The sequence below is a fragment of the Dreissena polymorpha genome, chromosome 1, assembly GCF_020536995.1.
Source record: "Dreissena polymorpha isolate Duluth1 chromosome 1, UMN_Dpol_1.0, whole genome shotgun sequence".
Taxonomy (NCBI): domain Eukaryota; kingdom Metazoa; phylum Mollusca; class Bivalvia; order Myida; family Dreissenidae; genus Dreissena; species Dreissena polymorpha.
Window position 1 is genome coordinate 196,147,550 of NC_068355.1, and position 22,756 is coordinate 196,170,305.

Sequence of the window (22,756 nt, forward strand, 5' to 3'; positions counted from 1 at the left end):
CAAGTTAAAGAAGAATTTATGACAAATATTCACTAAACATCTCGTCTAAGATTATATAAAAAAATAATTAACTAATACTTTACAAATGCTTTCCTTTTTTGTGTCATTCTTATAAAAAGCAAGGCAAACAGGTGAATATTATACACAATGAATTAACATTGACAAAGTAAAATAATTAATACTTGATTGAGATGCTTTGCTAATGCCTGCCATGCCTAATACATGACAATTTCAATTTTTAAGTGTCTGAAATCAAACTTTCACAAAAAAATGATTCTATCCCCACAACCAAACAGGAAATTTGTGTAGTCAACCTGAAAATAAAATAAAGAATCCTTTAGAAAAAAAACATCATCAAACATTCATTGCAAAACTACTTTAAACCTTTCAGTGCTGGAACCGAATTTTGAAAGCCTTTGCAAACAGTTTGGATCCAGATGATCGCCACGTTTTCAAAACTGTTTGCTATTCTGATAGTAATCTTTGAAAAACATGAAGAAAATGCTTATTTTACAAATTCAGCAGACGCCATTTTAGCAGACGACAAATTTCCCAGCATGCAAAGGGTTAAAAATAAAAATCCAAATATATAATTTTAAAATTGAAACTTTATAAATATAGTGACATATAGATGTATAACATGTTCATATAAAACAATAACATAAATACTCTCAATAATAAATTTGTCGACAAAAAAGTATTACCTTTCCGACAAATTAATTAGATGGGTTGATGTGAAGCTGTGCCGGGATGCAGTTGGGGGGGGGGGGGGAATATCTCGAGTTGGTTGAGAGGCAGAGAAAGACTCGGACAAGTGCAACTGACGAGGGTAGAACTGTGCCGCCAAGAATTTTGGTAGATATCATCACCCATGGAATGTGTGGTCGCAACTTTCTGCCATTAAAAGAAAAACATTTCATATTATACTAAAATAAAACAAATACAACAGGAGATAACATTTCAAAATAGAGTGTTTTTATAACATTTTTATGGCACAACTTGAACAAATTACAACTTTAATAGACACAATATTATTAATACAAAATGAAAATGTATAAACACCATTTTATATAAAAATAAATAAGAATTTCTTTTAACTTAAAATAATTTTTTTATTGACTCGGGGCTTTTTTTTGCTTATTAAGGGAAAAGGTGTTTGTTTTCCTAATTTGAGAAATTTGCGACTCAAATTTTCAAAATTTAAAGAAGTTCGGGACTCAAATTTTCACAATTTAAAAAAAGTTTGCAACTAATTTTTTCACAATGTTGATCTGTGGGCGACACAATTTTGAACAGTTTTCGACTCATGTTTTCAAAAAAGTTGCACAGCTCGCAACTCATTTGTTCACAGTTTTCAACAGTGAATTTTTTTTATGAACAGTGCGTGACTCAATTTGTTCACAATTTTGAACAGTGTTCAACTCATTTTTTGCGTACAGTGCAAGATTAATTTTTTTCGCCATGTTGAATTAACAGTGCGCGACTCATTATTTTCCAAATTTTGAACAGTGCGCTACTCATTTTTACAAATTTTGAACAGTGCGCTACTCATGTGCTTTCACAATTTGAAGAGTTTGTGACTTATTTTTTTGTAATTTTGAATGAACAGTGCCCCACAAAATTGTCCCCCATTTTTGAACAGTGCGCAAATGATTGTTTCAAATATTGTACAGCGCGTGACATGATTTTTTCACAATTTTAAACAGTGCACAACTCATGTTTCTACAATTTTGAATGAACAGTGCATGACTTATTTTTTTGAAAAAAATTCAACAGTGAGCAACTCATTTTACAAATTTTGTACAGAGCGTGACTCATTTTTTGGAAATTTAATTTATGAAAAGTGTGGGACTCGTTTTTCCACAATTTTGAAATCATAATGAGCAGTGGGCAACTAATGTTTCTCACAATTTTGAACAGTGCGCGACTCATTTTTTCAAATTTTTGTACAGTGCGTGTCTCATTTTTTCACAATTTCGAACAGGCGCAACTCATTTTTCCACAATTTTGAATAAACAGTTCGCGACAGTAGAACATCTGGCACTGATCATTGGTTCATCAGCATGAGAATGGGTGTAAAGAAAATGGCACAAAATAATGAAACATGTGTGTTTAAGCATGTATACATAACAATGAAACGTACCAACCACTCGGCCAGGAAACATATGGTGCAGAAGCTGCGGGATTAAGCATGCTCTCCCACTGATAGTATGCAGATCAGTGGTCAAACTGGCAGTCAACTTATGTTGGGATTTCCCAATTGTGAAGATATTAAACTCAGCATCTCCAAACACAAACATGTTCATTTATTGTCAGTCAAACAGCAATTAATCCATCATGTCACCCTGACAGTCTCAAAACACGATGCAAAGCCAAAGCATTTTCGTTTCGTCTAACACACAGCTGGTAACGTCGCTGAAAATTGCACAAAAGCAGTTTCATTATGACGTTCCAGCGACTCGAAATGCACAAGTAGTCGCGTTCCCCACCCACTTTGACTTCGCTCGTGAAGGCCTGTTTTTTGGGGAAAACTGTTAACATCTCACAACTAAACGTATATTACGGAGATGGACAAGTTGAAAAATAAATCACTCTTATCACTTCCAAATTGCGCACTACGTTAAAATCCCGTTCCATTTGATTATTGTATTTATTGTTTGAAATTTTCACTCTACACATTCGCTTTGAAAATAGCGGTTGGTGTGTACTCTTGGAAGTATATGTCGAATGTGTTATTGTAAAAAATATTGGTATTGTGTTTTTAGTGCAGAAATTGTTCTTTTAAGTTTCGATTTCTCGCTTCAGTTTTTGTATTGATTATGAGCAAGTGAACCTGTGAACCTTGATAGTTTGAATAATTTGTTCACATACTCGGAGATTTTAAGCCATTTATTATGTCAACTAGGAATACTGTCAATGTATCATCATCATCATCATCATCATCATCATCATCGTCGTCATTATCATCATCATCATCATCATCATCATCATCATCATCATCATCATCATCATCATCATCATCATCATCATCATCATCATCATCATCATCATCATCATCATCATCATCATCATCATCATCATCATCATCATCATCATCATCATCATCATCATGATCATCATCATCATCATCATCATCATCAACATCATAATCATCATCATCATCATCAGCATCGGCATCATCATCATCATCATCATCACCATCATCATCATCATCATCATCATCATCATCATCAGCATCATCATCATCATCAGCAGCATCATCAGCATCGGCATCATCATCATCAGCATCATCATCATCATCATCATCAGCATCATCATCAGCAGCAGCATCATCATCATCATCATCATCGTCATAAGCAGCAGCAGCAGCAGCATCAGCATCAGCATCAGCATCATCATCATCATCATGTATGCTTTTTGTGATCAATAATTAATTATCTCCGCTTATGTGTTTTATTTGTTTAAAGCACTATTTTTTTCAGTATTTTCGCCGTAAATAATTTAAGTAATAAACAGCAAACAATATTCAAACTAAATAGCGCTTCTTTTCAATAAATATAATAAGAAAAATCTAAAGGTTAAATCTGAATTAATTGTAAACGGTTTGAATATGTACTGTTAGGTGAGAAGTAGAATAAGGGCAGCTATTTAGTTGTTGTAGCGTTTAACGAAATTGTGTTGTCGTTGAAACAGTCCTAATATTTATAATTAATTTTATAAATTGGTGCTTAGTTAAATGTGATTTGTATGCGAACAAATCATGTCCTCGCCAAATTTGATGGGATGGTGCTTCGTATATTGCTCTGATGATGATGATGATGATGATAATGATGATGATGATTTATCGGGGTGTATTGTACGGAAGAACTGTCTCTGATGTGTGTCGTTGTCTTATGTGTTTCATTTGTTTAAGTTGCTGTTTGATGTTGGAACGTGTAATTTTGAATATAGTCTTTCCTGCTTAGAGGCATAAGCAGATGCACATTAACCATTTCTTAGCTTATGTGAAATATATGATTATTTGTCTCGCAGTAGAATATTTTCACTTGATAACTTCAGTTCACTTTGTCTTTATTCCAGGTATTTATTCGACAACTTGATATCATCCCTTCCTGCGGATGCATTTCAAGGACTGCTGAAACTTCAGAAATTGTAAGTTGTTTTCAGAATTCAAACGCTGTACATATAATGTATGTGAAATTATAATTTCCTAATTGTTTCCTAGTTGCTTCAGATTGATGCATCACTTCAGATCGTTCTCAAATAAAAAATACAGTATTTAAAGAAATGTTTAGGTGTTATAAAATCATTTTGAATAAAATTTCATTTTAAAACCGATCAACGGAAACCTTTGCTAAACCGAAATTTGCAAAATTAAGTATTCTTTATCATTTAAATATGCCTATATACGTAACACTTATTAGATTTATGCTTTTTGTGATCAATAACTGATTATCATCGCTTTAAAATATCTGTATTGTTTCATTATGGACGTTGTAGGTAAACAAATAGCCTTTCGATTAGCCATTAGAGTGTTACCCTTATCATCGGATTTCTTTGTTCATTGTGAGTGCATTATTGTCATATGGTATATTTAACCACTGTATGCATGGAACACATTTCGATATATAATTAATTTATTTAAGAATTCTTTTTATTTATAGTTATTAGTTAGTTTATTTAATCAGTAGTGTTACACATGTGTCAATTTTCGTTTGAAATATATATTTTTTAATGGGTAAACACATTCTAATGAGAAATAGTTTTATTTTATTGAATACATGCAGTAATTAACTTGATTTAGTTGTATACATATTATACATATTATTGCTCAATAGTTGTATTTTATATATATGTGTATAACAATTGAAATAACATATTTCAAGATATTATGTTTCCCCTTACACATGGGGAATACACAGGATGGTAAAGTAACCCGCCTTTAAAAACAGTTAACAATCCTTTACTTAAGAGTCGCAACACGAATTATGAGCAAGTGAACCTGTGAACCTTGATAGTTTGAATAATTTGTTCACATACTCGGAGATTTAAAGCCTTTAAGTAGGTTTTATATTTTACAGTTGCACCGCAATTAACTTAAACGTATGCCCGCTAGAGCCCTTCACATTATCTACTCATATCACTTATACTTTCGCACATGAATATTTGGGAACATGTTTAGAGAGTACAACAGTGGAATGGAGTGTATGTGTGACATAAGAACTCAATTCATTGTTTAAGATAGATCTGTATTTAAATAATAATTACAATACATTGTTTTCCCTCTTAAATCAGTTTGCTTATGAGAAATAACAAACAAACTGTGTTACAGTGTGAAATAAAAATATATCAATAATTAGTTTGTATCAATAAAATACTCTCCTGCAATATTTTATTTAACAAAATAAGAACATTTCGTCCAGGCATTTAAAAATAGTGATTTTTGAAGCTTCCTGGTGAAAATACATTCAGTTTATTTAATACGATTGCATCAAAATCCTTAAATATGTATATTATGTCATTCTAATGTGTTTAATGATGTAAAACACATGTTGTCGGATTGTGTTTACCGTTGATTATTTATACCTTAACATCAAACAATATTTTTACTAAATGGCGCTTCTTTTTAATGAAGGTAATTTGTTTTAGTGTAAAGGTTAATCTGAATAAACTAATAGCAGTTTTGCAATATACTGTTAGGTTAATAGCAGAAGGACTTTAGCTAGATTAGTAACCGTCCTAGTATTTTACTTGTGTTGTTATTGATTTAGTACTTGAATGTATAGTTTATAAAGTGTAGCTTAGTTTAATGCTATTAGTGTTCAAAATAATCAAGTTCTCGTAAAAGTTGATTGTGTGATGCTGCGTAAAAAACATAGATGATGACGATGATGATGGTGATATAGTTGTTGTTGTGTTAAATGATGAAGAATATGATTACGATACATTTTAAAATACGGACGTTCTGCCAAACTACAGTGCTATACAAACCAAATAATTTTTAAATGACTTTAATAATGGTCTTAAACGTATTTAACAAAGATATGTTGAACCATTAATATCTTTATTAAAAAGAGTATCCAAGGGACTTAAATATTGTAAAACACGTTTAAGACTGGTAAAAATAAACATTGCAATATAACATATGTAACATCCCCCTTTTTCTGAGATTCAAGAACGTATACAATGTTTTCGATGGTTTTGAAAGCATAGTACTTAGCCATAAGGCTGTTCTTACTAAAACATATATTGCATAGTAATTCAATTATAAATTTTCTAATTGAATGTTCAGGTTTTCAACCTTTAATACGCATATTCACTTTTTCTTTGGACATCAAAGTGTAAAGTCTATCGCACAATATATGTCTTGTTGGGATCTTCACTTTTCTTAAGCATGTGCTTGATTGTTTGAACATATCTTTCAGTTTGTCCCATTCTTTAAATATAACGCGGTCTCGATGTTGTATGTTTGTCACTCTTCGCCAAATTCCTTAAATTGACTACAAGAAAATTGCGGTCAATTATCCGTAACACGTGCATCAATGTAGCCAAATCGCTTAATTTTTTTTCAGATACGCGATCACATTTTATGAACGTAACCAATCGAGCTTTTCAATTTCTGGTCATTTTGAAAAATAGTCCAGTCAACGCATAATGTCTGCCTTGCTATTCAAACACATCTTCACCGATCTTTGATGACGGCCTATCAGACATTCACTGAGAAACAACGGCTCTTTATGATTCATTTAACTAGTGTTCAGTGCACACATTTTAAATTTCTCTACTTTATCATCTACGTCTCTCATCAATACGAACCAGAACATTAATTCACATGCTCTCTTGTGTCGTGCTACTAAAGATTGATGTGTTCGATGAACAATGTGCAACATTTCACGTTGTATGATGTTTTGGGATTATAACCTATAACGCTTTGTTTACAATTACAACATATTCGTAAGGTTGTGTCTAAGCGTTAAATGGAGTCTGGTACTTATTTTTTGGTCATCCTTTTTCAATCAAGGGTTTGATACATTGCATGCCCTTATCTTCTTCAGAAGCTTCATTTCAACACCCTATATTTCAACGCAGACATAGGTAAATTAACACGCAACTGTATTTGATTGATATTAATCTGCAGTATTTTGTCCTGAGTATCTGGTAATTTATTTCTTGACACAAACATAGTTTTACCAGATTTTGATTGCACCTTGAAAATACTCTTAATAGGTTTGTGATCCGCCTCTACTGTAAACTCGCCTCCATACAACTCATGGTATTTTTTTTTCAACCAAACACAATTGCAAGAGTCTCTTTTTCAATTTGAAATGATCTCTACTGTGTTGGATTCAATGCGCGGGATGAATCTGCAGTTATTTTTTCGTTTTGCTGAAAGACTGCAAGTCCAAATGAACTAGAATCTACGTTCAACGTTAGACTCTAACTTGGATTTAAAAAAAAACTAAAACATGTCTTGTCGATGTCATTTTCTTATTTTCTTTAAAGCTTTCTTCTTGTGGTTTCCCACTGGAAGTCTGCATGTCCTTTTCCAACAATTTTCGAATTGGCGCACTTATCTCTGACATATTTGGCAACATTTCTGCAGGTATGTGATGAATCTTAGACAGGCGGTTGCTTCTTTCTTATTTTGAGGTCTAATCATGTATTAATCAGTTCTGACCTTTTCATGGTCTGCCTCAATTCCCTTTTGGCTGAATTTTATGACCCACATAAAGAACTTCTTTATTCCGGAACTAGCATTTTCTTAAAATCAGTTTTAAGTTGTTTTGCTGCATTTTGTCTAATACTCGCTTTAGTCTTGTGTTCATGTTCTTGGATGTTTTTTCCAAAGAATATAATGTCAAGTACTATCACCTGCGTTCCTTCTAGATCCGGTATTATCACTGTCATGAAACGCTGGTACATTCCCTGAATGGACTTAATTCCAAACGGAGCTTCCCACATCTAGAATGCGTTAGGCATCTCTGAAACTATATCCTGCACTGTTTTCATCGGATAATATTATCGTAATATTGCTTCATTCAGAAGTCGCGGGTCGATGCATATTCTTACATCACCAGGGATTTATGTCACTGTTACGAACGCTTTCACGCATTCAGTTGGTTTAATGTGTCGTATTATAACGCCTAGTGACTCCATTCTCTGACGCTTATCTTTGACATTTTGTTTCATGGAAATTGGTACTTAAGGCACATGCTGAACAACAGGCTTTACGTTTGGGTCTAGTATTATGTTATATGAGCCGGGTAAACAACAAAAACCTTTGTATGCATCTATGTTTTGTTATATTGAGTTTAACCTCTTTATAATCTTCCGATGTCTCACAACTTTACACCGACTGTGATCTGATTTTGACCATATACAATTTAACCAATTGTCTTTAAGCGTTAATGGTAGTGTGTTAATATCCAACGGTTATATGCTGTGTGAAGAAAATGAACGCAAAGCATGTACTATTTTAATATAATTCCAATGAAATATGACATTTGAAGACTTTTCCTTTGCTTCTAATAAAAAGTAAAATTTATCGCCAAAATAAGTCAATAGCTTTTCTTAAAAGTGGAGTGCTTTATAGAATAATGTATTTCCAACTTGGAAAAGGGGGAGTTCAATTGGAACTTTAATTAAATTGTCAACATCAATGTCCAAACAGCATATATTATAACTTTGATTACATGGTGTACTTGTTTTAGTTTAAAGGTGTAAACTCGAAGGAAAACACGCTTCCCATTTGATGTTATAGAAATTAATGATGTATGGTACTATTAACGTATTAAGTTTTATAAACTCACTTTATTTAATTTATACACCAACCATATCATTAAATATATATATGTATATATACTTAAACTTGCCCACTTATTGGGCCTGTAGTCTTCTACCCACCAATTGGGACCTACCAGATATAGTGGTGCTGGGAGGAATTACAGGATTTCAACTGACGTACTTTTGCTTTGATAGAACATGTATACCTAACCTCACAACACCAACTTACTGGGTCAGATCAAATGTATAGTCGGGGCTTTGGCCTAATAATTATGTATAAATTGTTGACCCAATGCTACAACCGGCGGCACTTAATGTTAAAGGTCATAACAACAATTCAACGCAATGGCATAACACCAATATTGTCCAGAGGATCTTAAAAATGCATTATAACAGTTATGTACAAAGGTAAAAAGGTAAAAAACAAGAAAGACCCTAGTAATTACAGATCCATGTCATTATGCTCGACCGTTCTCAAACTCTACAAAAAGTGCTAGTTGATTTAACAGAACAAAGTCAATGTGAATCGTTCAGTCCGTTACAATGCGGCTTCCAGAAAAATGTAATTTGTCTTATGAGGGCGTTTATGGTAGGTGAATGTATCAACTACGCACGCGATAGTAAATCGTATCTATGCAGTTGCTATCCAGACGTCAAAATGGCATTTGGCTATGTACCCCATAGTTTCCTACTTTTGAAACTTTACAAAACCGGCATCGACCTAAAATTACTCGAAAACGCTCACAGTAGTGTTAAAACGCACGGAATAACGTCTTAATGGTTTAATATATTACAAGGCGCAATACAAGGCCAAGTCAGCAGAACTTTTATTTATAGTCTATTTATAAATAATCTTTTGGAAAGCCTCGACAGAGTAGAGTCTGATCTCAAGCTTACTGCATGCTAGCGAGAACTTGGCCCCAGCCACTTCACAGCCAAATCCATTTTCTCGGAAGCGCTCGTATCCATCTCGAACATCACGTTCTTGAAACTCATTTTTCAGGATAGATAAGACTCCGCTCTTTTACTAAATATAGTCAGTCGCAAGATAGACAAGTCTTTTTTAATGAGGAATTTGCAAATATTTTCTCAAATATTATTGTCAGACACTTTGGGATTGTTTGTGGATTTATTGATGTAATCTTGAACTAGATCGTCAGGCTTTACAACAGGCACAGTTTGCAATTTGAATTTTAAGTCTGGTTCAACATGACCATCTGATCCATCAGAGCCGTCGACATCTTGCTCTTGTACTATCTTTTCTTCTGCAGCCGCAGTTTCGAAAGCCTTTTGCTGAGAAAGAACTTAGAGATTCGCTTCTAATTCTGCGTTCTGTTTGCTGCTTCTTGTTGAGTACATGTTTATTTTAGCTGTATCTTGGCAGATTCGGCTTCTGCTTGTTTGAATGCAATGAGTTCACTCCTGGAGGATCTCGAACTGTGTGTCTTCACACTACCATGAACATAGTTTGGTTTCATGCTTGACATGACTTTTTTCATTATTGATTGTTTAATTTCGTCAATATTTTCCAGCGCATGTAACTTCGCTTTTTCCTGTAGCAACGCGTTTGCAGTAATTATTCAAGACTTGCTTCACTTATAACAGATTTTAAGTACACTTCAAATGTGTATTAACTTTCACGTAACTGTCATAGGTTTATTGTTATTGCTGTGCAATAAGATTGATTTTACCAACATTACTATCATAAGTTAAACTACTTACTTTATCCACAATTTCAGTCACTTTGCGCAGTGAAGTAGAACAGCGCTTAATAAAGTCATCACTTATCTCTTCATAAAGAGCCGTTCCTTTGGTAGATAACGAACGAACAACCCGTGTTCACATCCAACCAATAAACTTTCTTACCTCAGGTTTAACTACAGATGAGACTTTAGTGTGATTATTTGGAACGTGGATGTAGTTCGATGTCCAGTTCCCCTCGTCTCCACCTGCTACTAGCCAAGTGTAAGCCAAGTTTTACTATTCTGTTCTGGAAACAGATAGAGAAACAGGTCGGGTCGAACAAGAGTACTGTATGTGTTGGCATCAGTATTTATTCTCACATTCAATTCGATATATGATATTTGGCCGCAAAACAAAACAAAAAGACGTTCAGTTCTTCAGTAAAATACAATGAAAATAATGTATTATAATAAAAAAAAAATTACTTTAATTGATTGAAAAAGGTAAAACAAATAGCCTATAACGAAGTTATAAACAATTATATAGTTACGAAAGAAAGCTGTGAAAGTTTTACCTAACAAATAGCCTCAAATGGTCGAAAGGGTAGGTACGACGTAATTTTAGTACGAACAATATTTACTGAAAAAAACTAAATGAACGAATATACCTCAAAAGATTTACTGCCTTAACAAAATACAAGCAATATAGCATTAATGACATATGGAAAACTTACACCATGCGGTCTATAAACCGGTATAAACGTCGAAGAAATTGCCTAAATAGCAATGGCGGCAAACGTATCTAACATGCGTAGGTGAACATACACTCAATATACCCAAGGGAAGTAAACAGCGCAGTATTGTACGGTTACATTTGATCGATGTAGCTAGCACACAGAATACCAAAACAATAGGAAAGATTCGAAAATAGAACTGCAAACCAAAATTCATTACATTAAATGTACACATAAATTACCAACGCATACCTTGATGTTCTACAATTTAAACAGTATTATTGTTTTTATATTTGCAAGATATTGACCGAAAAACGATTACGAAGCAAACTTTGCGTAATAAATATTTTTTTTAATTTACACTTTTTATCCTTTAAGTGAATTTTGTGAAAACAAAGTGTTCGTTGATGACGATGTGCATATAGTTATTAATTGTTGATCAATCAAAGCGTTTGCAATAAATATTTAGAAAACATGTACAATATCATGAATGAATGTAATCTCAATGTAAACACTAGTTAGGTTCATGGGGACTGTATGGTTTTAGAAAGTACAGTTATTACTAACATGCTAATTATGTTTTATGCACTGCAAAATAGTTATAGCATATCATAACAAAACAAACATTAGAACAGAGATTATTAAGAAATGATATCATGCATGATATGTGAAGACATTTTTATAAATGGAATGTGCATTTTCTATTCTGAAACGCAAATAAAAAAAACATGAAAATTATCAATATCGCAAAGGTATGTTGTTATTTTATTAATGGGTTGCGTCTAGACAATCTATCGATTATTATTATTAAACACCGATATACTTTCAAAATGCATAGAATTTCTAAAAATAAATTACATGTACCATTACAGGCATAAAACTATCAATGAATAATATAAAGAATGATTGAGTTGATTTAATTTTGACAAGAAAACGTAATAATTGTAATGATATATATCTATATACATATATATATTGAGAACATGCCATTTTTTACGGTATTTATTCAATCCTATGTTAAATGAATAAATGATTTATGGTACAATTAACATATTCAGTTTAATTAAATGGTTTTCTCTTATTTATACACACATCCTATCATTATATATAAATATACGATCTTACTGCGTTTAACAAAGCCACCAGCAGACAGGCATACCTCTTTTTTACCAGTGGCACGCTGGATCTCACTCTACTGACTTACAACTAGACTTGTCCATTAAATGTTTTTGTAGACATGTATGCCAATTATTTAGCAGGGGCACGATTGAGATCACTCTACTGGCTGACATCTAGACTTGTCCATTCAATGTTTTTGTAGACAGGTATACATCTTATTTAGCAGGGGCACGCTGGAGATCACTCTACTGACTTACAACTAGACTTGTACATTCAATGTTTTTGTGTGATTTCATCTGCTGCCTGTATTATCATGACACTTGTTTGCTTTTGGTGTTCTTATAATCCAGAACGTGCACTTACGAAACATGTTACCTGTATAACTTGAATGTGTAATCATAAGACGTTGTTTGCTATTACTTTAGGCATCATCATCATCATCATCATCATCATCATCATCATCATCATCATCATCATCATCAATCATCATCACATCATCATCATCATCATCATCATCATCATCATCATCATCATCATCATCATCATCATCATCATCATCATCATCATTATCCTTCTCCTCCTCCTCCTCCTCTTCATCATCATCACCATTATCCTCCTCCTCCTCATCATCCTCATTATCATCATCTTCACCATCATCATCATCATCATCATCATCATCATCATCATCATCATCATCATCAGCAGCAGCAGCAGCATCATCATCATCATCATCATCATCATCATCATCATCATCATCATCATCATCATCATCATCATCATCATCATCATCATCATCATCATCATCATTATCATTATCATTATCCTCCTCCTCCACCTCATCATCATCATCACCTTTATCCTCCATCTCCTTCTCTTCATCATCATCATCATCATCATCAACATCATCAACATCATCATCATCATCATCATCATCATCATCATCATCATCATCATCATCATCATCATCATCATCATCATCATCATCATCATCACCATCATCATTATCATCATCATTATCCTCTCTTCCTCCTCCTCATCATCATCATCATTATCATCATCACCATCATCATCATCATTAACAGCAACAACATCAACAACATCATTACCCTCTTTCTCATTCTCCTCCTCTTCATCTTCTTCATCAAAAGCAGCAGCATCATCATCATAATTATCATCAACAACAAAACCATCATCACCATCATCATAATAGTCATCATCATCAGCATCATCATCATCATCGACTTCATCATGATTATCATCGTCATTATCATCACCATCATCATTGTAATCATCATTCTGTTCTTTATTATCATCATCATATTCTTCATCACCATAATTATCATATAAAGCTTAAGCAATTTGTTTCCTTGTGTTGCTTGAAGGGTTAATCACATGGCATAGGCCGTTATTATTCGGTTGGCGTTCAGAGAATTATGTGAACCTATATGTTTTTTGTGATCAATAACTAATTATCTTTGATTAAGTGTTTTATGTGTTTAAAGCACTATTTGTATCAGTATTTTTGCTGTTAATAATTTAAGTAATAAACAGCAAACAATATTCCAACTTAATAGCGCTTCTTTTTAATAAATATAATAAGAAAACTGAAGGTTAAATCTGAATAAATTGTAAACGGTTTGAATATATACTGTTAGGTGAGTAGTAGTATAAGGGTAGCTATTAAGTTGATGTAGCGTTTAACGCAATTTTGTTGTCGTTGATGCAGTACTAATATTTATAGTTAATTTTATAAATTGGTGCTGGGTTAAATATGATTTCTATGCGAACAAATCATGTCCTCGCCAAATTTAATGGGATGGTGCTTCGCATATTGCTCAGATGATGATGATGATAATGATGATGTTGATTTATCGTGGTGTATTGTACGGAAGAATTTTCTCTGATGTGTGCCGTTGCCTCATGTGTGTAATTTGTTTAAGTGTGATGTTTGATGTTGGAACGTGTAATTTGAATATAGTCTTTCCTGCTTAGAGGCATAAGCAGATGCATATTAACCATTTCTTAGCTTATTTGAAACATGTGATTATTTGTTTCGCATTAGAATAGTATTATTTGATTGCTTCAGTTAACTTTATTTTTATTCCAGGGGTTTAGCCAACAACAGGATCGCATCCCTTCATGCGGATGCATTTAATGGACTGTCGAGCCTACAGGCACTGTAAGTTGTTTTCAGAATTCAAACGCAGTACATATCATGTATGTGAAATTATAATTTCGGATTTGTTTCCTAGTTGCTTCAGATTTGCTTCACTTTAGATCGTTCTCAAATAAAAAATACGGTATTTAAAGAAATATTTAGGTATAATTTAATTATTTTGATTACAAATTCATTTTTAAACCGGTCACCGGAAAAACTTTGCTTAACCGATTTTTTTCAAAATTAAGTACTCTTTATCATTTTAATAGGCCTTTATACGAAACAATCATTGGATATATGCTGTATGTGATCAATAACTGATTATCATCGCGTTAAAATATCTGTATTGTGTCATTATGGACGTTGTAGGCAAACAAATTTCCTTCCGATTAGCCATTATAGTGTTACCTTTTATCATCGGATTTCTTTGCTCATTATGATTTTATTATTGTCCTATGGTAAATGTATCCACTGTATGCATGGAACAAATTAATCTCGATATATGTTTACTTGATTTAAGAATTTTTTTGTATTTATAGTAATAAGTTAGTTAATTTAATCAGTATTGTTACACATGTGTCAAATTTTGTTTGCAATATATTAATAAAAATGTATTTTTGTAATGGGTAAAAACATTATAATGAGAAACAGTTGTATTTTATTGCATACATGCAGCAATTAACTTGATTTAGTTTTATACATATTATACATATTAGTGCTCAATAGTTGTTTTTTAAATATATTTGTATACCTATTGAAATAACATATTTCAAGACATTATTTTCCCCTTACAAATGGGGAATACACAGGATAGTAAAGTAACCCGCCTTTTAAAACAGTTAACAATCCTATGCTTAAAAGTCGTGAAACGAATTATGAGCAAGTGAACCTGTGAACCTTGATAGTTTGAATAATTTGTTCACATACTCGGAGATTTTAAGCCTTTAAGCAAGGTTTTTATTTTACACTTGCGCCGCAATTAACTTAAACGTATGCCCGCTAAAGCCCTGCACATTATCTAGTCATATCACTTATACTTTCGCACCTGAATATTTGGGAACGTGTTTAGTGAGTACAACAGTGGAATGGTGTGTATGTGTGACATAAAAACTCAATTCATTGTTTAAGATATATCTGTATTTAAATAATAATTACAATACATTGACTTCCCTTTTAAATCAGTTGGTTTATGAGAAATAACAACCAAACTGTGTTACCGTGTGAAATAAAAATATATCAATAATTTATTGGTATCAATAAAATACTATACTGCAATATTTTATTTAACAAAATAGGAACATTTCGTCCATGCAATAAAAAAAATGATTTTTGAAGCTTCCTGATGAAAATACATTCAGTTTATGTAATACGATTGTATAAAAATCATTAAATATGTATATTATGTCATTCTAATGTCTTGAATGATTTAAAACACATTTTGTCTGATTGTGTTTACCGTTGATTATTTATAACTTAACATCAAACAATATACAAACAAAAATATAAACTAAATGACGCTACTTTTTAATGAAGGTAATTTGTTTTAGTGTAAAGATTAATCTGAATAAACTGTTAGCAGTTTTGCAATATACTGTTAGGTTAATAGCAGCACCCGATTGTATAAACGCTGGTTAAAATTTCCACTCGGTAACATTCAAACCTTCGTATATTTGCGGTAATTCAGGTATACTAACTGTCAAGGTAACTCGATTGTATAACCGCGATATACCGCACAGTAACCTAACCGCGCATAGTAAAATTTAACCACCGGTAACTTTAACCAAAACATTCCCACAATGCCTTTTCTTATGACGTAATTTTCGCGCGAAGTGTCACGCTCATAAACAGCGACATGTATTGTTTATCAAATTCATTTACAAATGAATTAACAATAAAATAAAGTGTAAATTTTAACTATGAGTCCATCAACATGACCAGGATGTTGGCATTCGCATCCTTTAGCGGAATCCCTGGTGCTTCCAAACTGCAAGAGAGTGCTTACAAACACGTCTATTCTTTTAGTTGTTCTAGATGTAACAGAAACATTATACATGGTCGTCGTAACATGCTAGACTTTTCTTCTAATTTGGCTTATGTTTACAATAAACTTACTTACTTTCTTGTACAATAATGGAATTTACCACAGGCAAATATAACATTGTTCAAGTTTAAATATATCTTTGTATGCAGAAATCTGCAAATGCAACCGAGTTCATCAACGGCTGTTATTTGTGTCGTGTTCTGAGAAAACTGAGCATAATGCATGTGCGTAAAATGTCGTCCCAGATTAGCTTGTTAAGTTCGCACAGGGTAATCAGGGACGACGCTTTCCGCCAAAAATTGATTTTTGCTAAGAAGGGACTTCATATTAACAAAATATGTCATAAAAGTGATGAAGCTTAGACATGCGGGTGCTTCTTTCTTATTTTGAGGTCTTACCATGTATTGATTTAGTTCTTACCTTTTCATGTTCTGTCTCAAGTCCCTTGTGACTGAATTAATGACCAACATAATGGACTTCTTTATTCCGGAACTAGCATTTTCTTAAAATCAGTTTTAAGTTGTTTTGCTGCATTTTGTCTAATACTCGCTTTAGTCTTTTGTTTATGTTCTTTGATGTTTTTTTCCAAAGAATATGATGCCAAGTACTATCACCTGCGTTCCTTCTAGATCCTGTATCATCACTGTCATGAAACGCTGATACATTTCCTGAATGAACTTAATTTCAAACGGAGCTTCCCACACATAGAGTGCGTTAGGCATCTCTGAAACTATATCCTGCACTGTTTTCATCGGATAATATTATCGAAATATTGCTTCATTCAGAAGTCGCCGGCCGATGCATATTCTAACATCACCAGGGATGTATGTCACTGTTACGAACGCTTTCACGCATTCAGTTGGTTTAATGTGTCGTATTATTATGCCTAGTGACTCCATTCTCTGAAGCTTATCTTTGACTTTTTGTTTCATGGAACTTGGTACTTAAGGCACAGAGCTGAACAACAGGCTCCACGTTTGGGTCTAGTATTATGTTTTATGAGCCGGGTAAACAACACAAACCTTTTTATGCATCCATGTTTTGTTATATTGAGTTTAACCTCTTTATAAATCTTCCGATGTCTCACCACTTTACACCGACTGTGATCTGATTGTGATCATATACAATTTAACGAATTGTCTTCAAGCGTTAATGGTAGTGTTATAATATCAAACGGTTAAATGCTGTGTGAAGAAAATGAACGCAAAGCATGTAATATTTTAATAAAATTCCAATGAAATATGACATTTGAAGACTTTTCCTTTGCTTCTAATAAAAAGTAAAATTTATCGCCAAAATAAGTCAAAAGCTTTTCTTCAAAGTGAAGTGCATTATAGAATAATGTATTTCCAACTTGGAAAGGGGGGCAGTTCAATTGGAACTTTATTTAAATTGTCAACATCAACAGTATATATTATAACTTTGATTACATGGTGTACATGTTTAAGTTTTAAGGTGTAAACTCGAAGGAAAACACGCTTCTGATTTGATTTTATATAAATTAATGATGTATGGTACTGTTAACGTATTTAATTTTATAAAATCACTTTATTTTATTTATACACAAACCATATCGTTAAATATATATGTATATATACTTAAACTTGCCCACTTATTGGGCCTGTAGTCTTATACCCACCTATTGGGACCTACCAGAAAAGGTGGTGCTGAGAGGACTTACAGGATTGCAACTGCCTTACTTTTGCTTTGATAGAACATGTATACCTTTATATATCAGTAAATCTTTGCAGAAGAGGTTGAACCTTACAAGACCAACTTACTGGGTCAGACCCAATGTATAGTTGGGGCTTTGGCCCAATAATTATGTATAAATTGTTGACCTAATGTTTCAACCGGCGGCACTTGTTAAAGGTCATAACAACACTTCAACGCAATGGCAATACACGAATATTGTCCAGATGATCTTAAAAAGGCATTATAACAGTTATGTACAAAGGTGGCGATAAAAAAAGAAAGACCCTAGTAGTTACAGAGCCATATCATTATGCTCGACCGTTCTGAAACTCTACCAAAAAAGTGCTACTTGATTTAACAGAACAAAGTAAATGTGAATCGTTCAGTCCGTTACAATGCGGCTTCCAGAAAATTTTAAGTTGTATATGAGGGCGTTTATGGTACGTGAATGTATCAACTACGCACGTGATACTAAATCGTATCTATGCAGTTGCTATACAGACGTCAAAAGGGCATTTGGTTATGTACCCTGTACTTTTGAAACTTTACAAAACCGGCATCGACCTAAAATTATTCAATACATACTGTATCCTACTCGAAAACGCACACGGTAGTGTTAAAACGCACGGAATAACATCTCAATGGTTTAATATATTACAAGGCGCAAGACAAGGTCAAGTCAGCAGAATTTTTATGTATAGTCTATTTATAAATACTATTTTGGAAAGCCTCGACAGAGTGGAGTCTGGTCTTAATATTTATAACACTAGCTTTTCATGTCCCAATTCAGCTGATGATATGGTTCTCAGGTCGTTGACAAAACACGGTCTCGATGAACAACTGCAGTGTTGTTTCTTTGTACCTGTACAAAGCATCTAAATGCAAAGTCGTTGTCTACAATGAAACTCCGATCCGCTACAAATCACTTTCTCGCATATGGCACCTCGGACAGAAAGTAGTCGGCGAAGCGACTACTAATGTTCAACTAGGTGTTCTGAACGACAAAAATGACGACCTTAATGAAGCCACCAATTAAGCTTGTTCAAATATGCGCAAAACTTCCTTCAGCTTAGAAGAATCTGGCCTCCACCGCGGATGCATACATCCGTTAACAACGACGCATATTTATAAATCAATTGTTCTACCAAAAGCTTCATGCGGGCGCGAATTGTGGAACACCATCACTGCCTCACAAATTGTATACATTGAAAGAGCTCACCGGCAGTGCATTAAGCACATGCAAGCTTTGTCTCAATGTACACGCTCAGGTATAGCGCCATCCTATATTGGCATTCATCCAATAAAATCAATTATTGACAGAAGGAAGCTACTACTTTTTGGTCAACTATGCGTGTTAGATACGACCAAACGTATAATAATCATCTTTAACCAACGTCTGGTGACATATATGTCCGTACCACACAAGGTAACTGGTTTCATTCCCGACATATACAGAATGCTTGGAAAATATGCCTTAACACATGTCCTAGCGAATTACTTACATAATGCAGAAGTTGCTTTTATGAATCTTTGGAAAAAGCTTATAAACAATTCCATAAAGGTCTATAATAAGTATGAATTGAGAGCGAGTTTAACTAACGAATCTTCAATCAAGCGATGTCGGTTTCTAAATGCGGATGCCATGCCAATTGCGGTACATATCAAAACTATACAGGGGTTAATTACCCGAATGCTTCTCTTCTGTACTAGTTTTATGTAGATTATTCTCCAAAAAATTCAATGTTCTTTGTCAAAACTGCAAACTATTCACTCACAAAATAGCAGTGCATACTATTTCTTTGTCTTGCAGTTGTGAACACTTGCTTCATTATCTGGAATTTCCTCATAGTCACTTGGTTTGGCTTATTTTAATTTCATATGTGCATTTAGCCCTGAAATGGTTAGGGGGTCTCCAACATTTGATTTCGAAGAATCAGATAGAATGTTGATTTTTTACAAATGTTCTTAACTTCGTTCATAAATTGTCGACTATCTTCAGGCACCCGTCTGTGCATATGAGATTAAAACTTTTAACACTGAGTTATTTACATATGCATTGCATCACTTAAGGATCTAGAACATGAGATTTACTGTTAAACTTTAAACATTTAGAAGTAATGCATTTCTCAAATCTATCTATCTATCTATCTATCTATCTATCTATCTATCTATCTATCTATCTATCTATCTATCTATCTATCTATCTATCTATCTATCTATCTATCTATCTATCTATCTATCTATCTATCTATCTATCTATCTATCTATCTATCTATCTATCTTTCTATCTATCTATCTATCTATCTATCTATCTATCTATCTATCTATCTATCTATCTTTCTATCTATCTATCTATCTATCTATCTATCTATCGATCTATCGATCTATTTATCTATCTATCTATCTATCTATCTATCTATCTATCTATCTATCTATCTATCTATCTATCTATCTATCTATCTATCTATCTATCTATCTATCTATCTATCTATCTATCTATCTATCTATCTATCTATCTATCTATCTATCTATCTATATATCTATCTATCTATCTATCTATCTATCTATCTATCTATCTATCTATCTATCTATCTATCTACCTGTCTATCTATCTATCTATCTATCTATCTATCTATCTATCTATCTATCTATCTATCTATCTATCTATATATCTATCTATCTATCTATCTATCTATCTATAAATATATCTATCTATCTATCTTTCTAGTATATATATATATGACCCAATAATGGTATATAAAACGATAGCCCAATAATGGTATATATGTGGCCCAATAAAGGTTTATACATGACCCAGTAATGATATATAAAATTATGACCCAATATTAGTATATAATGATGGCCCATTAATGGTATATACATAATCAAATAACGGTATAGAAATCGTGACTCAATAATGATATTTTATACTCTTATTGACTGATGTTGAAAAAAATACGATGGCAAGAGTTATGGTTCTTGTGCAATGCAATCCTCAATGAGATCTATCTACCTGTAAAGTTCCAAGTTTGTATCTCTGATACTTTTTGACATATGCTCCAGGCAAAGTTTGCCGGACTGACACACGCACGGACGTACCAACGCAAGTATATTTGTGTGATTTATTTTACTTGCGTGTCATTCTTGCCGTATAATACGTACTTGGGAAACGCATTTTTTTCTTCCCTACATGCACTTGTGTGATCCATTTCTTCCGTGACCTTATTTTATAAAAATACACACTTGCAACAAAATACAACCTTCTTAAATAGTCACCATTTAGGTATATGTTTGAAAACACTGAAATGATTACTCACCAAAATATTTCACACACAGTTAATGATATGCAATGATAATAACAAAGACTTAATAATTCATCTTAAAGCTTTTATTAATAATGTATCTGGTCAGCTACAACATACTACAGTGAATACTTGATGTTGCTATCACCAGTGTAAAAAGGTGTACACAATTTGTGTCTGAATTTAAATCTAATATATGCATACATCACTTCATATTTTAATGCTGTAATAAACTAAAAATTTAAACATTCACCTATTATGCTGAAACGAGTTAAAATGTCCCATCAAGCTAGGTCAATAAAATAAGAAATCCCTGACACCCCATCCAATTTCACTTTTTGTCTTTGGTGTTATGTTACTATCTTTAATGATTCGTCTTACAATGATTAAACATTAAAAGTGTCATCTAGCAAACATATTTACATTTTTACTTCTGTTTTAAATAATTCGAAATAGCAATATGCAAATAAGAATGTGGCTTCAGTGAATTGACAAACATGATGAACTGTTAGCCGCAAAGGATGTTCTAAATTCAATTTAAAACTAAAATTACAAAAATTCTCTTTAACAATGTCACTGTACAGAAGCCTTGAATTAATCGGACAATCAAATTGACTATAAGAAATGACAAAGTGGATTCTATGGCAAACTTTCAGAGTTAAATTATGTTAAACATATACTAGCTTGCAAAATATGATTAAAACAACTTGCACAAAAAGATAGTACAACTTCTTGTTGTAGAATTCACACAATACACATATATTGCCTTATACCGTATTCATTATATTAGACGAGCCGCAGCGTGATCATTTTCCCGAGGGTGCGCATGTAAAAGGGTAATAAAATATCATTTTCCCGAGGGTGCGCATGTAAAAGGGTAATAAAATATCAGATTTAAGAATATATAAAAAGTTCCGCTTTCACCAAAACGCTATAATACTGAGTATAAGCAATTCAATCACTGATAGGTTTTTTCCGTGCTAATAATTAAATACCTATCTAAAGATATTCTGAAAAGAAATACCGGTATGCTACTTCGAAAAGAAAAAAATAATCCGATAGTACACAATGATTGTTGAATGGCCTTTAATTGCCATGTGTTATGACCCGTTTTGAAAGGCCGTTTTCGGAACACTTCAAAATGCCGGAAATCAAAACAAGTCCAGGAATGAGTGGTCATATTTAAGATCAGATAAAGGTTGGTTACGGATTTCAAAAATTTAGTGGGGGCATGTTTAAAA

The 22,756-nt window shown here is 33.1% G+C and overlaps 1 protein-coding gene and 1 long non-coding RNA gene across 6 annotated transcripts in view; one reads left to right on the forward strand and one right to left on the reverse strand.

The window, feature by feature from the left end:
- LOC127864471 (insulin-like growth factor-binding protein complex acid labile subunit) overlaps positions 1 to 22,756 on the forward strand; it is a 349,772-nt gene that overhangs the window by 302,297 nt on the left and 24,719 nt on the right. For all 5 annotated transcript variants that reach the window (XM_052404091.1, XM_052404094.1, XM_052404090.1 and 2 more), the window contains 2 exons: positions 4,081 to 4,152; positions 14,427 to 14,498. In XM_052404091.1, coding sequence (XP_052260051.1) covers positions 4,081 to 4,152; positions 14,427 to 14,498 — 144 coding nt within the window. The remainder of the gene's footprint in view (positions 1 to 4,080; positions 4,153 to 14,426; positions 14,499 to 22,756) is intronic.
- LOC127864474 (uncharacterized) lies at positions 225 to 2,280 on the reverse strand. The gene is made up of 3 exons (XR_008042057.1): positions 2,144 to 2,280; positions 705 to 894; positions 225 to 314 (listed from the first exon to the last, which is right to left on the reverse strand). It is a non-coding gene; the product is annotated as an uncharacterized LOC127864474 (long non-coding RNA).